The sequence below is a fragment of the Zootoca vivipara genome, chromosome 10 (genome assembly GCF_963506605.1).
Source record: "Zootoca vivipara chromosome 10, rZooViv1.1, whole genome shotgun sequence".
Taxonomy (NCBI): Eukaryota; Metazoa; Chordata; class Lepidosauria; order Squamata; family Lacertidae; genus Zootoca; species Zootoca vivipara.
The window spans coordinates 55247349-55269456 of NC_083285.1; the positions used below are offsets into that span (position 1 = coordinate 55247349).

The following is a 22108-nucleotide window of genomic DNA, read 5'->3' on the forward strand; positions in this document are numbered from 1 at the left end:
ATGTACTCTGTACATTGCTCAGAGTCAATGTTACTGGATGTGCTTATCATTATCATTGAAACTGGTTCCATTATTAAGCTCTGGCTGTATCTAAGCTATTGGGAAGTGTTCTAGAACTTCTCTGGGTATATTAATCAGTTATCCACCTGTTTGGAGGGTCAACACACATCTGGAACTTGGGGAGAAGAAGCAGGTTGGAGGTTCCAGCAGAACAGCAGTGTATGGGTCCCATACTGTGGAATACTCTTACAGCAGAGATTTGGCTGGCATCCTCCTTGTTTTTGACTTTCAGGCATTGCTCAAAGATGCTGTTTTAGCCAAGAGGTCTTTGCAGCTGTTTACATTTTATTTTTGATCAGCCAGGCACCTTAATGATTATCTGCGTTTTTTTAAATGGTCTTTTAAGTTTTTATGTTGTACACCAACCTGATATTTTATGATATGGCAGTATAGAAATGCTTTTATAAACAAATAATGCAAGCGAAGTCTGCAACCCACTGATCTATCTTCCTTTAGTTTTCTCTCTCTCTTGCCGGATTACTCAGATAGGGAAGCCTTATTTGGAAATTCCACTTCATTGTCTTACAAAACCCACAGACAATTTGTGCCCTACTTGCCTTCTCTCATCTCCAAAATATGACATGCAGTCCCTTTGCTTCATTGGGCAAGGAAGGAGGGGAGGCTGAGGAATCACTTTGCTTTCTTTCTCCTTCAGTGGAATCCTAGAACCTGCCCACCATGAGAATATGGGGCATCTCCAGGGTGCCATCTGCCCTGCAGTAAAGAGGTTCATTGACAGGCCATTTCAATACTTGAACTGAGGTGTGAGATGGAGACATTGTTCCAAACCCTTTTGAAATGCAACCCTCCGCTGGCAAGAAATGGGGAAATCCGGGCTCAGGTTTGATGTGTCCACTGTGAGGATAATAAAGGAAAGGTGTTAAAAACTACAGCCTCCTTTTCTCAGGGTTTTCCCAGAGCTGGAAAAGGCGCCTTGCAAGGCAGCAATACTGTATATTCCTTCAGAAATTCTCCTTAACATTCAGAGGAATTGAAGTATGTTTTGAGAAAAGGGGGTTGTAGCTTTTAGAGTATTTATTTCTCACTGATAAACCTCTTTGTAATCACTTTCCTGGTTTAGGATACCTACATTTGATTGGATGGCTCTCATTGGTTAATTAAACATCAGCAATAATGGGCCATGTTTTAATTTTGAGGATATTTTAGGAAAATGCTGGTTATCTTAAAATATCTTGCATTTCCCCCCCCAATAAGTAATAATTAGACTGAAATCCTATAGCAGGGGATAAGCCCTATTAAGCTCAAAGGGAGTCACTTCTGCTCTGTATAGATGTGAGCAGTTAATCACTTACATCCAGATTCCCTTCCAGACAATGAGCTGAAAGTGGACTAAATTCACAACAAAAATGTAGCCAACCCCATAAAACAAAGCAACAATATTATAACCTACACACACACACACTTTTTGATTAAAATAATATATTTTTTTTTGTGTGTGTGTGTGTCTATCTTTTTTTCAGTCCTCTTAGCATCTGTAATTTAAATTCAAAATCTACAATGGCTAGGCTACAGATTACAGTGAAACTTCTTGCTGTACTTTCTATTCCCCACAGGGACATTTACAAGTGAATGTTATAAATGTTTACTCTGAAGCAAGTCCCCACTGAGTTCTGTGATTACAGCATACCTAAGATGTTTTCAGAGTCTCTTGTCTCTAATCCCATTGGAGATAAGTAGATCTAAGCGTATGATCCTAAGTTCATTTGCTTGGGGATAACTTAAGAGTGAGGCAACAGAGACCAAATGGGCATCAGAGGTCATCTATATTGTCAATTATTCAAATAACATTAGGTTACACAATGTTTTCCTTTAAGTTTCCATAGCTCAGTGGTACAGCATCTGCTTCACATGCAGAAAGTTCCAGATATTTCCTGGCACCTGAAATATCCCCTGTCTGTGGCCCTGGAGAGCAGCTCTCAGTCATTGAAGACAATACTGAACTAGAGGGTTGATAGTGTTGAGAGACAATCTCATGCAGTAGTTAGCATGTTCAACTAGAACTTGGGAGACCAGGGTTCAGATGTTCAGCTGTGAAGCTTGCTAGGTGAGCTTAGGCCATTCACTGCCTCTTAGCCTAACCTTACCTCTCAGTGTTGTGGATGAAATGCAGATATGGGGAGGGGGAGGCAAGTATGGTAACCTTGAGCTCTTTGAGGGAAAGGTGGGATACAGAAATGTAATAATAAACAAACAACAATGAAACACGTTTACAATAAATTATACATAAGATTATTTATTAGTTGTTTTGTTAATTAAAAATATTTATATACTGATTTTCTCTTAAAATGTCCCAGCTGGTTTACAGTAAAAAGTTCCTCATTATTTAATCATAAAAAATACAACAATGCAATTTGATCAGCAGAAACTCTGACTGACTGAAACAATTCATATAATTCCTGTAAGATACATGGGATATATGTGCATAGTAGCCAATGCTGATTACCTAGGAATCCACATAGCAGACTGGGATTTTTTTCCAGGAAAATGAAGAGGGGTGTGTGTGTGTGTGTGTATGCAGGGCTGGTACTGTCCATATAAGCCTTATGTAAATAAATGCATGCACATGGGTTTTGCAAGCCATTCTTGTATCACAATAGAATCTTGAAAAAACCCTGTGTGTGTAAGTATATATGTATTTACATACAGTACTTATAGGACGTCCTACAACAAGTTCTCAGGGTGGCTCAGGCCAAGAAGTAAAACAATTAACAATTCAATAACAGTTGAAAACAAAGAAGTATAAATACAGCATAAAAAAAGTCATGGAGGATAAGACCAGCTTAAAGTTAGGACTGATTAAAAGACCTGATGAAAATGAAAATGTATTTGCCTGGTGCCAAAATATCACCAGAGCCAGTGCCTTGTGAGCTTCCTTGAGGAGGGCATTACTTAGCTGGAGTGGCATCAGGGAAAAGGCCCATTCCCACCTGCCATGCCTCACTCAGAAGGGAGTTCTTGGGGAAAGCACCTGTGAAGAAAATACTTCCAGAGGAGCACATTCTTTTGCATGCCTCCTAGAGATGGTGCATGAAATAAGGTGCATAATTCTATGTGGTGAGAATTCTTCTTTAAGAGCTTCCACGTGATTACATACACCAGGAGTGAGGAACCTTTTTTAGTTGTTGTTGTTGTTGAGGGCCACATTCCTTAGGGCAGAACTTTCTAAGCTCTTCATGTTGTTGACACACTTTTTAGATCTGCATCATTTCGCGACACAGTAATTCTCTTTTACTAGCAAACCGGAGGTTAGACTAACCCCTTTCTAGCCCCAGGAGGAGCATGAGGAGCGTTTGTGTGACACACCTACATGCTGCAGCCGATACACTAACATGTCACAACACACAGTTTGAAAAGCTCTGCCTTAGGAGTTAATTTGTCAGGGGCAGGCTACTGGGGAATTCTGGCCAGACCCAAAGGTCTGAACCATGCATCCCCAAACTTCGGCCCTCCAGATGTTTTGGACTACAATTTCCATCATCCCTGACCACTGGTCCCATTAGCTAGGGATCATGGGAGTTGTAGGCCAAAACATCTGGAGGGCCGCAGTTTGGGGATGCCTGGTCTGAACTGATCTCCTGCAGTGGAGTTTTGAAATTAAGTCAAGGGCCACATACAATTAACCCAAGGATTGCAGGTTGCCCACCTGTGACATATACTCCACTTGAATGTTGCACCTTGCTTAGCTGCTCAAAGAACTTAAAACAGTAAGGAGAGCCCTGCTGTATCTGACCCAAAGCCTGACATTTTCTGTTCAGCATTCTTCTTTCCAGCAGTAGCATTCTGGGGAGCTGACAAAGTAGGATAAGAAGGCAACAGCACTTCCCTCTTGGTTATTCCTGAGAATCTGGTAGTTACGAACACACTGCCTCTTTGTGGCTAATAGCCGTGATAGGAGCTCTCTCAAATCCCTGAACAATTTCAGTGTTTATTTTACTTCCAAATATCCCGCAGGACATATTTCTTTCCTTTGCCTTCTTGAGGCGGCTGAGAATGAAGCAGAATGGTAGGAGCCACAATAAAAATGTGACGCAAATACTTACAATTTAGCGTGATTCAACCACTGCAGGAGGTCTCTTTCAACCAGGGCTGTGTAGTGCCAATAACTGAGCAGATCCACACACTTCCTGGCTTATATGGAGCCCAGCCTGTCCTTTGTTGTATCCATAGCATGGAGTCAATAAGAGGTCCCAAAGGAACAAGGATGAGAGGATGTCTGATGAAGTAAAGGAATCACAAACCATCTGTCTCCCTGCTGTCATTTCCATCCAAAGATACCAAAACCTTGAGTAATCATGAGGCATATCTGAGGGGCAGGAGTGACACATTCTCACTCCTTTTAAGATTTGAATTTGCTGAATTCAAACAACAACACACAGCTAAAGTGGTTGCTTTGTCCATAGCAACAGCAAAATCCCAATTTGGTGCATTCTAGGGTGCATTATTGGACTCCAGTGTACATACAGAATTATGCACAAGCTGAGATTGCTCCCATACACAGATAGTGATTCACACACAAAACTTTCCCTAACATTCAGGGGAGCTCCTGCTCATATGGAGCTCTGTGCACAAACACATAACTTTGGATCTGAATGCTAGTGTCAATATTGAGTAATACTATTATTGTGGGATATTTGCCAACTGGTTTCCTGTTGGAAGTGGCAGGAGACGGGGAAATAGGGTTTGGGGCGAAAATGGGCATGGTGGTGTCAGATCTGGGTGTCAGATGTGTGTTTAAACCCAGATCTGCCACAAATCACATAGACAATGGGCTCTGTGTGTGTGTGTGTGTGAGTGTGTGTGTGTGTGTGTGTGTGAGAGAGAGAGAGAGAGAGAGAGAGAGAGAGAGAGAGAGAGAGAGAGAGAGAGAGAGAGAGACCAGATTGAAGGAGCAAGTGTTGCATGCAGGTGGGAGCTGGTTGTTACCCTCTCCTGTGGGATACAACATTGGTTCATTTTTCACCACTAGTTTCAGAATCCCCAGGGGGCAGAAAAAAAGCCTGGGGAGAGAGACTAGCGGGACATAAACATATGGGTTGGTGTGGGGGAGGCTTCAGTGTGGCTAGAGTGGTGGATTCAGAGATAGACCCAGGCTCAATCCCCCACCCCTTCAGCTATAAGGTTTGGCCTATCTTTCACAGGGAGAGGGAGGAGAGTACTGTAAGATCGTACTGGAGGAAGGATTGGGACAAAATATATACCTGTACTAAGCTGGACCGAATCCCTTCCCGCTTACTTTCTGTGTGATTTTCACAGATGCACGTAAGCAAATGGATCTGTTGTTGTAAGTTCTTAGCCCCAAAGGAGCCTGGCCAGCCTTCTGGTCTTAGAGTAAGATGGAGGGTGGGACTTACCATTATATATAAAGGTTGTCTGTGGAATTGTCTGGAAAGAGGGGAGAGGACTCAGTGAGAACATAACAAGAGCCCTGCCAGATCAGAGCATAAGCCCATCTAGTCAAGCATCCTGTTCTTACTGTGGCTAGACAGGTGTGTGTGAGAAGCCCATAAGCAGGACTTGAGTGCAGCAACACTCTTCTAATTTGTGATTCCCAGCAACTGGTAGAAGAGCATAAGAAGAGGCTGTTGAATCGGGTCAAAGGCATCTAATCCCAACACTGTTCTCACAGTGGAAAACGAATCAAGGGGCCCTCCAGACATCCTTTTTATTTCTCATTCAAGATTATTTATGCTCAGGATGGTATCAGGGCAGTTATACACAATCCTATTTCCAATACAGTGGTACATTGGTTTGCGAACGCAATCCGTTCCACGGAGGCGTTCACTCGCCGAGACATTTGCTCACCGACGGCACGATTCTGTCCGTGCGTGAAGCGCCTATAGTGCTTCTGCGCACGCGAGCGTTGCATCCGACGCCGTGGAACCCGGATGTAAACACTTCCGGTTCCACAGCATTCGTAAATGGAGGTAGTCGTAAACCGAGGTTCCACTGTACTGCAATAGCTTTGTGGCAGACATACAGCTTCATTTCCAGTTGCTGCATAGCTTCTTGCTTAAATCCTGTAACTTTTCATACCTCAAATGTTCCAGGGTTTTTTGTGGTTGTGCTTTAGTACAAGAGTGCCCCTTCAGAAGGCAATAATGTGGTAACGGAGAAGCATTGCAGAACAACTAATGAAGTGGAATAACTTGTAGACAGTCCAGTATAAGCCCACCACCAATTTCCTATTATTTTATCAATGGCATGTTACAGAATACACCTGCAAAACAGAAAAAGGCACCAGTCCAGAGATGCCCCCAAAGAAACTTGACAGTCCTTATATTAGCTAAGGTACAAATTAATTTTGGGTGGTGTGCTATGCAAATAGTCAATAGAACCCAAATTGAGTTGTTTTAGTTAGCATTTGGGGGGAATTTCCTTCAGAGAATAGAATCTCATCTTCAGATGGTACAAAATTCTGAACTTACATATGTTTTCTTAGAAGACCTACGGGTATAGGGTGGTATATAAATAAAATAAAAAATGTAAGCCCTACCGCATAGCGTGCATACACTGCATACAGTGGGACTTATATACTGCATACAGTGGGACTTACTCCCAGGTAATTGTGTATGATTGCAGATGCACTGAAGGGGTTAGAACTAAGAACCATTGTAGGTGATTCCCACACTGAACTTACTCCCATGGAGGGATGATGGCCTGGACAATTAAATGTGTGAGCAATACAGAACTGCAGAAGCTTGCGTTGCATTATAAATCCCTAGACCCTCAGTGCCTCTATTAACGGAGATTCATGTATTTTTGTAACCTTCCCATTCTCTATGCCAGGTAGCCGAGAGACTGCATTCACTTACGCTGTTAGCGCTGCCGGGGTGGTGAATGCCATCAGCCGTGCCTGCCGTGAAGGGGAGCTTTCTACCTGTGGTTGCAGCCGGACAGCCCGACCAAAGGACCTGCCCCGAGACTGGCTTTGGGGCGGATGCGGGGACAATGTGGAATATGGCTACCGTTTCGCCAAGGAATTTGTGGATGCCAGGGAGAGGGAGAGGAACTATGCCAAGGGATCCGAGGAGCAGGCCCGCACACTCATGAACCTACAGAACAACGAGGCCGGCCGCAGAGTAAGATCCTTTTTTAGCACTTTCTCTTTGGGGAATAGGCAAGTTTAGACTGTAACCAGTGTGTTGCATTCTTAACAATGAGACCAGTTTATAAGACCCAACAGTTTATCTGAACCTAATAATAAATGTAAGTAAACAAACGAAAAGCACACAGTTCAGACACCTGAATGCTCATTATTACCGGTACACTGTCTTTTCCGGTAATCATGGAACCATTCCTACCTGTTATGCATGCATATCATTAATAATAATTCGTAAGAGTAGGAGTGGCAAATATTTATGTCCCACTCTTTTAAAAGGCCCTAGAAAAATGTGCAAAAAATGGGAAAAAATGTGTTCTTTGGACACTAAGAATTCTACAGCTAGGGGTGTCCCCTTTTTGTGTGAGAGAGACCTCCTCTGCTTTAACAGCTGCATGGCAGGCAACAGATGAAGCTTTCCTCCTGGCATGGAGATGGTAAGGTGCCACCTGTTAGGAACATAGGAAGCTGCTATACATTGAGTCAGACCATGGCTCCATCTAGCCCAGTATTGTCTTCACCGACTGGCAGCGGCTCTCCAGGGTTTCAGGCAAGGGTCTCTCATACCTGTACCTGGAGTTGCTGGGACATTTTGCATGTAAAGGAGATGCTCTCCCACTGAACTATATTCCTTCTCCTGGGGTAAGGGAAATTTCTGTTGAATTTCTGTTGTGAAATGCAATTGTCAACATGTGAATAACTGCAGTTGGATCAGGAGACCTGAACACAGGGCACAAACTCTTATGAGTTGGAAATGTAACACGAATTAACTCAGAGAATAGAGGGGCCAGGTCTGTTGAATGAAGGCTGTGTATGTGTATCTTCGGGGCTCATGTGTCCAATTTCATCCTCTGATTCATGTTTTCCTGATGCAAGGAAACAATATTTTACGAGTACAGTTATCTGGCTGAGAACATGTGCAATATTTAATTTTTTTAAAATACATTTTAAAGAAAACATATAAAATCTGCTTTTCAGTTTAAAATCTTCTCTGAGCAAACTTCTCAGGGTGATAGCATTGTTTCACCCCCACCCCGGCTAGTGCATTAATTGCAATAATGAATGATGTGTGGAATGCGGTTGCACAAATGACGCATGAAGATACGGACTTGTCAGGCTGTCGCTCCACCTAGGCCATTAACATCACTAGTGATGAGTGACTAACTGCCTGTGCCATTTTTGCTATTAATGTTGCTGCTTTTTTAAAAAAGACTCTAGCTGTGTTCTGTTTAATTGTCTCTACACAAGTGAATTTGCCCCCCTCTATTCTTCCTGGATTGGAGACCAGGTCTTACTGCATGGGGCACCCTTGATCGCTAGGGAGCATCTGAGCATTTTCTTTCCCCCTTCCTTGGTGTCTGCAGCTCAAGTGATGGAGAACGAATTCTTTCCCACTTCAGTTCTCAGGAAGAGCCATAAGGGGGTGGGAATGGGACTGAATTTGTTTCAGTTTTCGACAAAGTCCTGACCCCATCACTGCTCCACTGCACTCTTGAATTTTTAGGGCCCCAAACTTTTAGCTTTATTGCCTGTTGTTTGTTTGTCTTTGACGGTTATCTTAGCCTGCCCTTTCCTTCCATCTGTCTCTTTCTCCACTTGGTCTCTCCTTATCTGTCTCCCTTTGGCAGCCCTGCAACGTTGTTTACCCGTTCAACATGTAGTAGACCTCAATCATCAGCCACTCCATCCAGTGCCAAGCAAGGCTGAGAGGAGGCTTGGCTAATTAACCACATAGGAATTAGCCCATTGATTCCCTTTACATCCCACTCCTTTACAAGGGAAGAATCAGAAAGGAATTTGAGGTGGAGGCCGAAGAGGGACAGATTTTAAACAAATTCCACGAGTCCAGTTGGTCTGTGTTTCAGGTTCAGACATCTTAGCTTCCTCTGGAAACTTGTGCTCTTCACATTGTTTACATAGCTCAGTCAAAATCTTTCTTCAAATGTTCCAGTTCGTAGCTACCTGCATTTCAGCAATGAAGATACATGAGGAAACCATTTCTTTCTTAGCGCCAAATATCCCCCTTTAATGTAGGCATACAGAGTTGTGCCGGCATCACTTGGAAGGAAGTGCTATTCATCACAGTTAGATTGGTATCCAGGTAATCAATTTAGGATTGCCTGATATAAATAGCAATTGTTTGTCTTTAGAAGAGAGCTTCCATGCCACATCTGGCTCTCAATCCATGTTTTGATTGATTAGACTGCCATGCAGCTCTTGGAGGGAGCTCTTGTTTAAAATTATCATTAGGTCCAATTAGCTAGGACAGAGATCAGAATCCACTTATTCTTAAAATTGGCTCCCGTGGGCTTTTTGTACATGACTGAGGAAGGCTGTCATTTAAAGAGACAGTCTGCCACCATTACATCTGGTTTGGCCTCTAGATAATGGAAGTAGAATGCAGAATTAGGGTTTCTGTCTCACGAACAACATGGAAAGCAACTTTAAATTCCATAATATCACTCACTCTGGACTTGAGACTACGCTCAACCAGCCAAGTCTTATTCAGTGTACATTGGCATTGAGTTGGTTTTCACAATCTGAGTCTGGTCATACAGCATGGTTACTGGCACTGCTAGAGAGTCTGCCACTGTAAGGGAACCATGTGCTATTCTTATGTGTGTTTTCCTGCAGCCCCATGCCCCAATGCACATATTTGGGCATGATGTGGAAGTTAAACCTCACACTTGCTGCTTTGCTGTGCCTTTCATTTTATACTTTGGTTCTAGTGGACTCACCTGCCCCTAAACTCCATATGCTCAGAGTATATACCGGTAGAGACCTCATTTTGAAACAGAACAATAGTAAAAGATATGCTAGACCTCAACATAAAAGGGGGGGAGCCTTTAACAGATGAGGTCCTCCAGAAACATTTGCAGCCATATGGCAAGGCTTTCACATTTGTTGAAGCAGCAAGGCCCAAATTAACCTTTAATCCTGCATGGTAGATTTCCTCAGCTGCCAATTCCCCCCTCTTCTATTCCCCCCATCTCTTTCATTTGCACAATAGTTATTATTATCTTCCTTTTTTATAATAATAAAAAATGTTGAAGTCTTACACATTTTTTAGTTAAGTACTGAAGGATGCTATTGTTGGTTAGGGTGTGGTGGCGGTGTGTGGGATTACACTTTAATTTGCCTATATGGGAAAAAGGAAGCGTGGCTTCTCTTTTCCTGATGACAATTAATTAAAGTAAGGTTACCAGATTTTTTCATTGAATCCGGGGACACTCTGAATGAATGAATGAATGAATACTACACGTTCGGGACATTGATGCTGTAGCGATGGTTGTGGCAGGGGGGCGGCCGCCGCCTTGACCTCAACCACGACGTTTCCCATTCCTCCAAGGCATCTATCTCCTTTCTCCATGAGCCTGGGCAGCCCCTGAGTTGTTGGTTCTTCAGTGGTGGTGGTGGGGAAGCGGTGCGCGGTGGGTCAGGCATGGAAGGTGGAAAAGGAGGGTCAAGAGCAGTGTGCAAGCAGGAGGGGGCGGGGATCCCTCAGCTGGGAAGGGAGGCTTCCCATTGCCTAACTGAGAGATCCCTGCCCCCTCCTGCTTGCACACAAGCTCTGATAGGCAAGGTCGAGGCAGCCCGGAAGCTGCATCTTAGAGCCCCTGCACCACCATCATATGGGGACTTCTGAGCAGCTCCTGAAGCCAGCCAGAGCCAACTGCTCTGGGCTGCTGAGACTGCCACTGCTGCGTTTCCTGGGGACATTAGATGAAATCTGGGAACATTCCGGGGATGGAATTTGTCTGGGGACTTATTCGCAAATCCAAGGACTGTCCCTGGGAAATGGGGACATTTGGTAACCCTAAATTAAAGTCCCCACCCAAGGTACTGAGGTTTAAGCCTCCCTGGCTTTTGCTACTGGGGTTTAAGCATCCTTGGCTTTTGCTACAGAAGCTCATCCTCCTCTCACATGTGCAGGGGCTGTTTATGGTTGCACACTGTAAGCGAGCGTCATTCTGCACATGCTTAAAGGCACTGAGTTAATGAATTAATCGAATTACTTTTCTTAGTAGTATGTCTGTCTGTCTGTCTGTCTGTCTGTCTGTCTGTCTGTCTGTCTATCATCTATCTATCTTTGCAATGCTTAATTAATAGCAAGAGCAACAAAAGGACATTGAAATAACAAACAACAAAGGACACCACTGCAGTACAGAAAAACAGAATCCATAATTGCCACCAAACTCCTGCATCCCCCAAGGCCCTCTGGAAAAGATGAATTTTAACAGTGCAGTAAAAACAGAATAGTGATGGAGGCAGGCAAACTTCTCTGGGGATAGCATTCCCCCCCCCCCAAAAAAGAGGTGCTAGAACCAAAAAGGCCCTCTTTCTAGTGCCCAAACCTACCAAACTTCAGAAAGCTAAGGGTTATGTAACAGAACCTCAAGTGTTGACTTGAGCATTCAAGAAATTTGTCCTTTGCGGGAGGACGAGGAGATTTGTATGCTGGTTCTAGACTGTTGAAGGCTTTTAAAGTGAGAAACAGCACCTCGAATTAGGCCAACAAATGAATGTTGTAATTTTGCAACCACAACAGCATTGGAAATTGGATTCATGACAAAGCAATGGTGAGACCTTGCTCAAATGACACCCTGAATGTAAAAAGGCAGGAGGAGAATATGATTAGATTTCCTGGCTCTGATACAGTTGCTGGACTGAACTCAACATAAAATAAAAAATCCAGAAGTATAGCAGAATATTTAGAAAGAAAAGAAAGTTGTTCTAATGCTGTTTTAAGCCAGGAGGCTCATCTCCAAGGCCTATCAATATTTCTTTATATAGGAAAGAACGCTTTCCAGGTTTGCAAAGCCAGAGTGCTCTGCTGCTGTGCAGCCTTTTGGATGTTCCTTTTTTGTGCACAGATACTAGTTCCAAACCCACTTGGATTGGGCCCCAAGTGCTTTATCTGCATCACTCAGCTATAATTAGAAATTGGTTTGAAGATTGTTTCCATCATCACAGTTCTCTCCATGATGGACTTATCCCACCATAGTTAAGTGGAGTAGATCATAACTTTGCCAGAGGCTCCGTGGTATTTGCTCACAATTTGGATTGACATCAATTTTTTTGTTTTGTTTTAAAAAGCTGTCATAAAGACTCAAAGTTGAAATACAGATTTTTAAAAGATGCATGGCTACCATGAGGGCAATAGATTTTATTAAGCAGTAAGCATCCAGCAGCTCACCATGAATCTCTCATCTCTGATCCAACACCAGGCAGACACATTGAATTTTGTAACATGCCTTGTAGGGTTTGAAGGGGGGGGGAGTGTTGTATTAAAACAGACAAGAATTCTGCGGTTCAGGTACTGTATTTCTTGAAGGTGCTGCTTCACACATCAGTCTTCCAATTAGGTGTACATAAATTACTGGTGCAAACAAAACTGTATAATGTATTTATATCAGACCTTTCTTTCATGATGGTGGTGCCTCAAGTTCGCTAAGCGTATGCAGGATTTCCAGGGGTTTTCTCATCCAGACACTGATCATAATTCTTTGGGGAAAGGCATGCGCTTTAAATGTGCTTTAAATCTATGGTGTGTATACGGCCTTAGTTTCAGCAGGGTTGTTGTACCATGTACCTTCAGAATACTAAAATGCCTACTAATGGATCCTCTGTATTATTTAACCATTTGTGGCACATTCATAGCTGGGAGGGAAAGGAACAAGGCATCCTTGATTACTTGGAGGCATTTTTTAACTCACCACAGGTGATCAAGCTAGTGGCTCTTTTCAAGCAACTATAATGGATGAAGAATGTACAGTGGGGGAAATCTCTCCTTGTTTAGATCACTGGCTTTGAAGTCCACAATTTCCACAGCACGCTTCAGTTTCAGAGGCATCCAACTTGTGACAGACATTTTCAGATATTGGAAAACAAGTTTCAGTCAACGTGCTTGCACTCAATTCTCAACCTTGTATTAACAGCAACTCACATGACATTCTGTAGCCACTGTTACAAAATTCATGGACTGTTACGGTATACTCATTACCAACTTTTCAAAGCTAGAAAAAAGGAATACAGTAATGGAAAAATGGGAGTAGGCAAGTGACTGACCACCAGGTGGCGAACAAGATGCAAATAGTTTATGCATCCATGCGCTTGTTGGTTTGTGGTGTATATTCTTTCTTTCCCAACACCACCCTGGCTAAACTAGACGTAAAGGTCGCATGATGCAACTTGGGCCGTGCCAACTTCCTATAAAAGTGTGTTGCCTCACCCACACACCATCCCATTGTTTCTTCCCTGCTGTTTTACTCCCTAGTGGGAGTTGCATCCATTATCTGACAAACATCCATCCGAGAAAACAACAACATATGGGCAGTTTAAAGCCCTTACAAGGCTGCTTAAATGGAGTATAAAAATATAATGCACATAATCATATAATACAATCTCACCATTACCATAGAATAACCTTTTTACACGGCAGCATAATCTAGTAGCAAGACCAGCACCATGCCATTAAAATTAGCTAAAATACTTTAAAGCAATTTGGGTTTCGGTTGGGTGGGTGCACCAAAAAACCTTTAAGAGAAAGTAACTTGAAATAAATGGACCTTCAGAGCCTGTTTGAAGGTCTGTAGTGGTGGAGCTGTGTGCACACAACAGTCCTTGGGAGGGCAAGCAATGAAAAGGCCCTGTCTCAGGTACCTGCCAACCCAATTGATCTTACAGGTGGATCTATGACTACAGTTTCCATAGGTGATCTTGGGGTCTGAGCATCGCTCGTAAGTTGCTCTGATAAGACCTGGATACAATATTCCAGGTAACAGAAAATGGACATGGAGCCACCATGCTTTAAAGTGTTAGATTAGGTTTAGGAAGATACAGCCCACATGGCTGAGATGTTCATTATATCAACCTACCTTACTGGACTGCTATGAGAATGGGTGAGGTATAAGAAAATAATGATGATGATGATGTAAGCCCAGTGAGGCTTGCTTCTGTGCATAAGGTTGCACCAGTTACTGCTTATGTTGTGCCAGATTTTAGTGCTGCTTGAACACTTTGTCTGACCCCACATTACCTTCTCCCCTCCATAGGCAGTGTACAAGTTGGCTGATGTCTCCTGTAAGTGCCATGGAGTCTCAGGTTCCTGCAGCCTCAAGACCTGTTGGCTGCAGCTGGCTGACTTCCGCAAAGTGGGAGACCTCCTGAAGGAGAAGTATGACAGCGCTGCCGCCATGAGGATCAGCCGCAAGGGCAAGCTGGAGCTAGTGAACAACCGCTTCAATTCGCCTACTCCAGAGGACTTGGTGTACGTCGACCCCAGCCCCGATTACTGCCTACGCAACGAAACCACGGGCTCCCTGGGCACCAAGGGCCGGCTCTGTAATAAGACCTCGGAGGGTATGGACGGCTGTGAGCTGATGTGCTGTGGCCGAGGCTACGACCAGTTCAAGAGTGTGCAGGTCGAGCGTTGCCACTGCAAGTTTCACTGGTGCTGTTACGTCAAGTGTAAAAAGTGCACAGAGATTGTCGATCAGTACGTCTGTAAATGAAGGGCCCACAAGAGCTACAAATCTATATTATATAAATCTATATAAATCTATTTTATATATTTGTATAAATAAATAGATGGTGATGATGATAATAATTAAAGACATTTATTTAAGAGACTTTTTAAAATCTAAAATGTTTCCATTAGAACAGCTAGATGGTTGGGCTGCTCCTTTGTTATTTAATAGGGGAGCAAAGCGGGGGGGGGGGAGGTATTTGTTCACTGGTTCCCTCCCAATCTTGACGCAATGCATCCGGGATAAAAGGGATTCTTGAGGGGCCTCGAAAAGGATCTACCTACAGCTCCTTTATCACAAAAGCAGGAGGATGGGATATGTTCCCTTTGCTATCTTGTGACTGGATTTCATATTGGGTGTGTTCTGTGCCTTTTTTGACACAGCCAAAGGAGTGCCCTCCACGCTCAGGTCGCTTTCCAAAAGGACTTTTTTCTGCTTCTTGTCAAAACACTCTGTGGGATTAAACTACAAGGCGAATTACCTGTTTTAGATATTGGAAGAATGATTCAAAAGCAGTGTCCGTGCCTGCTGTGGTTGACGTGTGGATTGAAGAGAGACTGTTGCACAATGGCAGATGGTCCCCCTGCATCAAGCGGGGGAAGGAAAACATTACCTTTGACCTAGAAGTCCTGCTTTACCCCTGTATATCCTGACAGAAACCCCCGGAATCTGATTCTCCTGCATTTTGTGGAATAAAGAAAGGCGGCAGCGGAAGTGGAGGGGGATCTGCTGAAGCTTTGGAAATGCAAAATTGTCAGAAGTGGTTTTGCTGGTTGGTGGATTTTCTCTTCTGTGGAAAAATAACTGTGTGGTGTATTGATCTAACCTCAGGATACATGACAGCCGGTGACTGATCTCTTGGGACTACTTGGATTGTTTTGGGAAAGGGGCTTATTCGGCATGTCTCTGGACTTGAGAGAAAAACAGACATGATTCAACACACAGGATTTGACAAACACAGCACCTCAGTCTCTACGCGGACTCAGATGGTCATGGGTGTCACAAGGGCTTTTTCATCCCCCGTGCCTCTGACCTAGATGTACAGTTTCTCTTTTAACATTAAATATCCCTTGTTCTTGCCCTCTCCCCTTGTTTTTGTGAGCACATTTGTTTTGTGTTGCTGCTAATGCATTTCACAGCACGGGGACTTTCTGCCAAGTTGGACTCCTTCCTGGCTTAAAACCTTTATTGCAGTCAGACCCAATTCTTGTGTTATTTTTTTGATAGGTCAAGTCACCAAGAGGTGACATCTCAAAAGAATTATGTCTGTTGCTGGAAGACCATTTGATTTGTACACTTCCTTGTGTGCTGAGAGCTGGTTTTCACCATCCCAATGGCGAGGGTCATATTGCATTCTGTAAGTTATATTGTTACTATTGACTGGCAACAATGTAGCATGTGCCAAAAGAAGAATCAAATATTTCCTTAAAACTATTGTCATTGGTTCTGAAATACAGCATTAGGAAGTTCAGGGGAAATTCTGGAATATTACTCCATTCTTTTCTCATATCCACAGATTGGCTAGAGTGGATTAAAATGGGCCAGAGCCAAGTTTTGTTAAGGCAGAAGTGTGTAGGGAGGATGCCTTAGAACAGGGATCCCCAAACTTTGGCCCTCCAGTTGTTTTGGACTACAGTTCCCATCTTCCCTGACCACTGGTCCTGTTAGCTAGGGATCATGGGGGTTGTAGGCCAAAAACATCTGGAGGGCTGAGGTTGAGGAAGCCTGCTTTAAGGTTATGAGAGGATGAATGTACACATAGCAGGTAGCTTGAGGCGGACAGGGGCAAAGAGAAATTTTGCATGCAGTGAAATACATATTTGCATTTGCCACAGGCAATAACATACATGTTGGATCCATACAATTTCCTTATGTTCCCTTGGGAAGGGATCACTCTTACCTGCTCTGCATGCAGAAGGACCCAGGTTCAGTCTTTGGTATCTCCACTTAGAGGAGGTCAGGTTGCAGGTGATTTTTTTGTCATTATTATTTTCCTTTGACCATTGGAAGTTGCTGCTAGCCAGAGTAGACAGAACTGGGCTCGATGAAGGCCTGGTTTCTATGTTCTATTTTGGAATGTTTGCCAGGCATGAAATGTTCCTGAGCCTGACTTTAGGCTCAACTAAAGTTCTTTCCCCCCCAATTAACTACTAATTATGTAGTCATCCTACTCTGATAGCCACCCCGTGGAATACAGGGTCATGAGCAATTGTTGTTTTCTTAACTTCCTTGCTAGTGAGCGATGGATGAAAAAGGTTTGTTTTTTCAGTACCTACAGGGATCATTTGTACTTGAGCAATAGTCAGAAGACCCAGCCAAAAACTGGAAACAATTACTGACAATATTATTTGCAATACTTGCTTTTTAAAACCAACAACATATATTTTTTTTAAAAACAAATTGCCAATAGAAATAAGCAAGTGCCCTGTAAACTAGAGCCTTGTAAAATACAACTCAGGATTTTTACAAGCTGTTTTTCTCCAAACATTTTTAGTCATTTTTTTTTACCATTTCTGCTACTAAAGTTGTCAGCAATGCATATATTTCATAGGCAACAGATTTGAAGGGTCCATAATATATAAGAGGAAGAGCATTCTGCTTGCAAATTAACTTGCTTTAAAAATACTGTTTTAAAAAAATATTTTAGGGTTTTAAGCAAATCATTAATCCATACATTTCTTGGCACCCCAGAGAGCAATTTCTTGGAATACACCAAATGACCCAGATTTATGTTCTTTTTATATAAAATCCAAAGCCAAACGTACAATAATTCAAAGTGATGAAAGCTGTTTTCCACCCATGGAAAAACTGAGAGGATAATGGCCTGATCTAGCTCCCTTAATAACAAACCAGTAATTGGAACGATCCCCAAATCCCATGAAATCTATGTGCTACAGATGCTTGGAATACAGTATCCTTTTTTTCTAAAACAGAAAAACAGTGTTTGGGCTGCCTGAAAGGTGTTTCCTTCCTTCATATCTCTAACCTTTTATTATGCAATGACTGCACACTGGCTTGTTTCACACACAACACTAAGCCAAACCATGGCTAAGAATGAATATACAGATGTGCAGGTACTTTCTGTGAAAATTCTGCTGCTTTTCTACTCTCTTACTCCTGCCTGCTGCTCTACCTGAAGCTAAACATGCTTGGCTTAGCATTACATCTGAACCCAGTCATGTCATCTGTCAGTGTTACATGTGAACTAGGCCACTGTATGATATTTGTTCTAACTGAGGTCTAACCTCTTTCTAGATTTTTGGTACAAAGTGATATTTAGATATGCTGGGCGATTTAGCCCTCGTCCCTCATTCTGGGATATAAAGAAAATCCCTGGAAATGTTGGAGTACAGGATAGGAGAATGATCTGGAGAATTGTTATCCTTGAGAGAAGATTGCATATTCCCATTTCAACCACTAAGAAAACAGCAAGGTGTTTCCTGATAAACCCAGTTTTTTGTATTTCTTAATGGAAAGCATGAGAAATGCTCAGAGAGAATGAAAGGAGTTTCCAGTATTCTGCTAAAATTTGTATTATTCTTTAAAATGTTAATGGATACCCATCTTTCCTCCAAAAAGGACTGGCATTTTCCTCAACAATAACTAGGCTGAAACACAGTGACTTGCCCAACAACAGTCTGTAAGCTTGATAGCAGGCAAGATCAGAACAGAGATTTTCCGTATCCAGCCTAAAAGTCTAGACACTGTATTACACTTTACATGTTATCTAAATTGCAGTAAGATAGAAAATACCATGAGGCACTGTAAAGAACATGGTGTTGACACAATCTGTATCCACAGGTCCTACACTTGAAAAGTACACATGGGTGGGACAAAGGTGAAATGTGAGGGGGAAGGCTTTGATGAAGGACTAACAATGATGGGGGTGGGTGTTGAGAAAGTTTTAACAGGTAGTACAAGATGGGTGGATCACTGATTGATCAGAAGAGACTTTGTAAATGAAAAGGTTTTGAAGGGTTTAAAAGAGAGGTGGGTGTTGATGAAAGTTTTAACAGGTAGCACAAGGTGGGTGAATCACTGATCAAAAAAGACTTTGTAAATGAAAAGGTTTTGAAGGGTTTAAGAGAGAGGTGGGACTGGTATTTGTTACTGCACTGCAAAGAAGGGGGAAAGGTGCTTGAAACCAGAGGAGGCCATATAGCTAAGAGGAACAGGTAATTTATCAAATGGTTGGATAGATAGTTGTAGATTTTAAATAGTGCTCTGGAGTATACCCAGTAAGGCAGAACTGCACATGACTAAATAAGAAGTTTTGAGTTTTTGCACCAAACCAATCTCTGCTGCTTATACAACAATGGCTTGACCATCTTTGCTTATTTGTACCTCACATTCTATATACTGAATTGGGGGCAAGGCATTTCTAAACTGTATATTCCACTGTTGTGAAATGTCACAACATTATATGCAGACTTATTTGGGATTGCTAGGGGCATGCTGCCACGGCTGGAGCCCTCTGGCAAGTAATTCCATGTGGAACCCACCATGGGTTTGAGAGTGAAGGTCTGCAGTGGGGAAGTCTCCTACACTTGTTGAGGCTTCCATGATGTTTAGAACCCATATTATGCAAGGTTCTAGATCACACAGGGGGTCTCTATTAGTTCCCACTGCAAATCAATTTGGTATCACAAACATCTGCTCTGGATTGCACTACCTGTGAAGTTTGCTCTCCCAAACCCTTGGACTGTTCCAAATGATGTGGTACATTCTTTTGTGACACTCAGCTGCGTTGCTATCCCAGTGACTGCTTGCCTTGCTTGAGCAACCCAGTCAATTCTGGCTCATTTTTATTCACTGTTTGTTTGTTTTTGTTTGTTTGTTTGTTTGGCCTTTTTCTGCTTGTGCTGAAAGATCTTGAGCATGTGGAAGATTGGTTTGCCAAACTGCTGGTTTAGAAGCTCCAGCTTTATTGTAATACAATAATACTAACACTATAATTTATGTATACACCTTATACCTTTAAAGCACATTCAAAGCACATTCTGTCCTTCAAAAAATTATGGACATTGTAGTTTGCTAATGGTTGCAGGGAATTGTAGCTCTGAGGGGTAAACTACAGTGCCCATAATTCTTTGAGGAAAAGAATGTACATTGAATGTGCTGTAAACTGTACACACAGGATTTGTTCAAACTTAGCGCATATCCTATACATTTAAGATAATGCTATAAAAATGTGTGATCATAGATTTATTTTGTTGTTATTTGATTCCCCACACACTGTGTCATCAGTGAAACTGTATGTTGAGAGATACATAGAGCAGGAAAAAGGAGCTACTCTTAAACATAGTGTATGGTTCGACTATAGAATTCACTACTGCAAGATGTAGTGATAGCCACTAATCATAGCTGTCAACTTTCGGATTTGAAAATAAGGGATCAGCAGCAGCCTCACCTGTCCCGGGGACAGTCTATGGCAGGCATCCCCAAACTTTGGCCCTCCAGACTACAATTCCCATCACCCGTGACCACTGGGTCCTGTTAGCTAGGGATCATGGGAGTTGTAGGCCAAAACATCTGGAGGGCCACAGTTTGGGGGTGCCTGGTCTACGGTATCTAACAATCCAGGATAGTAGCTGGAAACGGCGTTGGAATAAGGGAATTTCCAGCAAAAAAAGGGAAGGCTGACAGCTGTGGCTTGGAATAAGGGAGTTTCCCGCAAAAAAGGGAGGTTTGACAGCTATGCCACTAATTTGGATGACTTTAAAAGAGGATTAGACAAATTAATGGAGGAAAGGGCAACCAATAGCTACTAGGCATGATGCTGCAATACCTCCAGTATCTGATGCAGTATGCCTCTCAATGCTAGCTGCTGGGGATCATGGGAGATGGTTATTGCATTAATTTCTTGCTTGTAGTCTTACCAAGAGTCATCTGCTTTGGAACTGTCGGAACAGACCAGAAATGCTTTTGGGGTGATCCATTTTAACATAGGGAGCTGTCCTATCCTGAGTCAGACCATTTGCATACATAGCTCAGTAGTGTCTACAGCGACTGGCAGCAGCTCTCCAGAGTTTCAGAGTGCGGTCTTTTCCAGACCTACTTTGATTCTGTATGCAAAGCAGATGCTTCACTGCTGAGCTGTGGCCTATTACATTATTTAATCCAATACATTACAATATAAATTCAAGACTTAAATCCTCTCTCTCTCTCTCTCTCTCTCTCTCTCTCTCTCTCTCTCACACACACACACACACACACACACACACACGAAGGCAAGTCTTCAATTTCTGAATAAGTACCTAAGAGAGTCCCTTTGCTGGAGGTCAGATGTATCAGCTGCCTCTCAAAGTCCCAGTTTGCCATTGGAACCTCACAATCAGGCCACAAAGGCGAGACTGCCCCCCCACCGTTGTTTTTCTATAAAAACAGGACATTCATTTCTGAAAGACCAATAAACCATTTTTGCTTTAAGGAGCACAGTATTTAAATCCAATTTTATGTTACTATATGAGGTATGATGAATCATGTTTACTAAATATTTGTGGTTTGCATGGCTTGGCAGGAACGAAGACAATGGCTGTAGAATTCTAAGCATGTTGTCTCAGAAGGAAGTACCATTCAATGTAGGGAGATTTAGGATACTTCCAGATGAGGTCTTTATATTGCAAACAGGTCATTCAGATCTGATTGTTTTGTGTGCATAATTTGCATGTTAGCTTAAATGCATTTCCTTTTTTCAGTCATGTGTATTTGTTGGTATTCTGCTGTTCACCATCCACATTAGTGGACTGAACTTGATGGGGTTGGTTTCCCCACCCCACCCCATAGCTATTCCTTCTCCATCTTTCACTGCCTACATTCCAGGCTGGGAATGTATTTTGTACCCATGTGCACACCTTTAAAAACCAACAAACAAAACTAGTGAAAGTGCACAGAAGCAGAATTACCAGTCTTTCATTATTAAGTTTTACAATAGGCAAAATGGAGTTTTATGCTTTTGGGAGGGGTTGGGGAGGGATATCAATTTCTATCACTTCGCGCGCGCGCCCCCTTAATATACTGAGGTTTTGGGCAGGAGTGATATAGCTATATTCTTCCAGTAATTTGGTAGAGGCATGTGAAAATACTGTATTTAAAATGTGCACTAGGCTCCCATAACATTTAACAGCACAAGCACACATTCCGTCACCCAAAAAAACCACAGCAGCTTTGAAATACTGAAACAAGAGGTCTTATGCAAGATATATCTATACTAAATATAGATATTTTAAAATTTTGTGAAATAATCCCCCATATGTAGTGTGTGGATGAAGAGCAGCAAGGTTGCTGAAATTTGGATGTGGCAATCAGTGCAAACTGGTCTCATTTGGTATTGCGACTGCCTGTCTGAAAGCACAATTACTGCTTGGTAGAGGCTTTCCATACATTAACCATTGTTTAA

The 22108-nt window shown here is 42.6% G+C and overlaps 1 protein-coding gene across 1 annotated transcript in view; it reads left to right on the forward strand.

The window, feature by feature from the left end:
* The window catches only part of WNT5B (Wnt family member 5B), a 112694-nt gene extending 91923 nt beyond the window's left edge, over window positions 1-20771 (forward strand). Inside the window, exons 4-5 of the mRNA XM_035127460.2 lie at window positions 6868-7160; window positions 14236-20771. Coding sequence (XP_034983351.1) covers window positions 6868-7160; window positions 14236-14694 — 752 coding nt within the window. The 3' untranslated portion in view covers window positions 14695-20771. The remainder of the gene's footprint in view (window positions 1-6867; window positions 7161-14235) is intronic.
* The last annotated feature ends 1337 nt before the right edge of the window (window positions 20772-22108 follow it).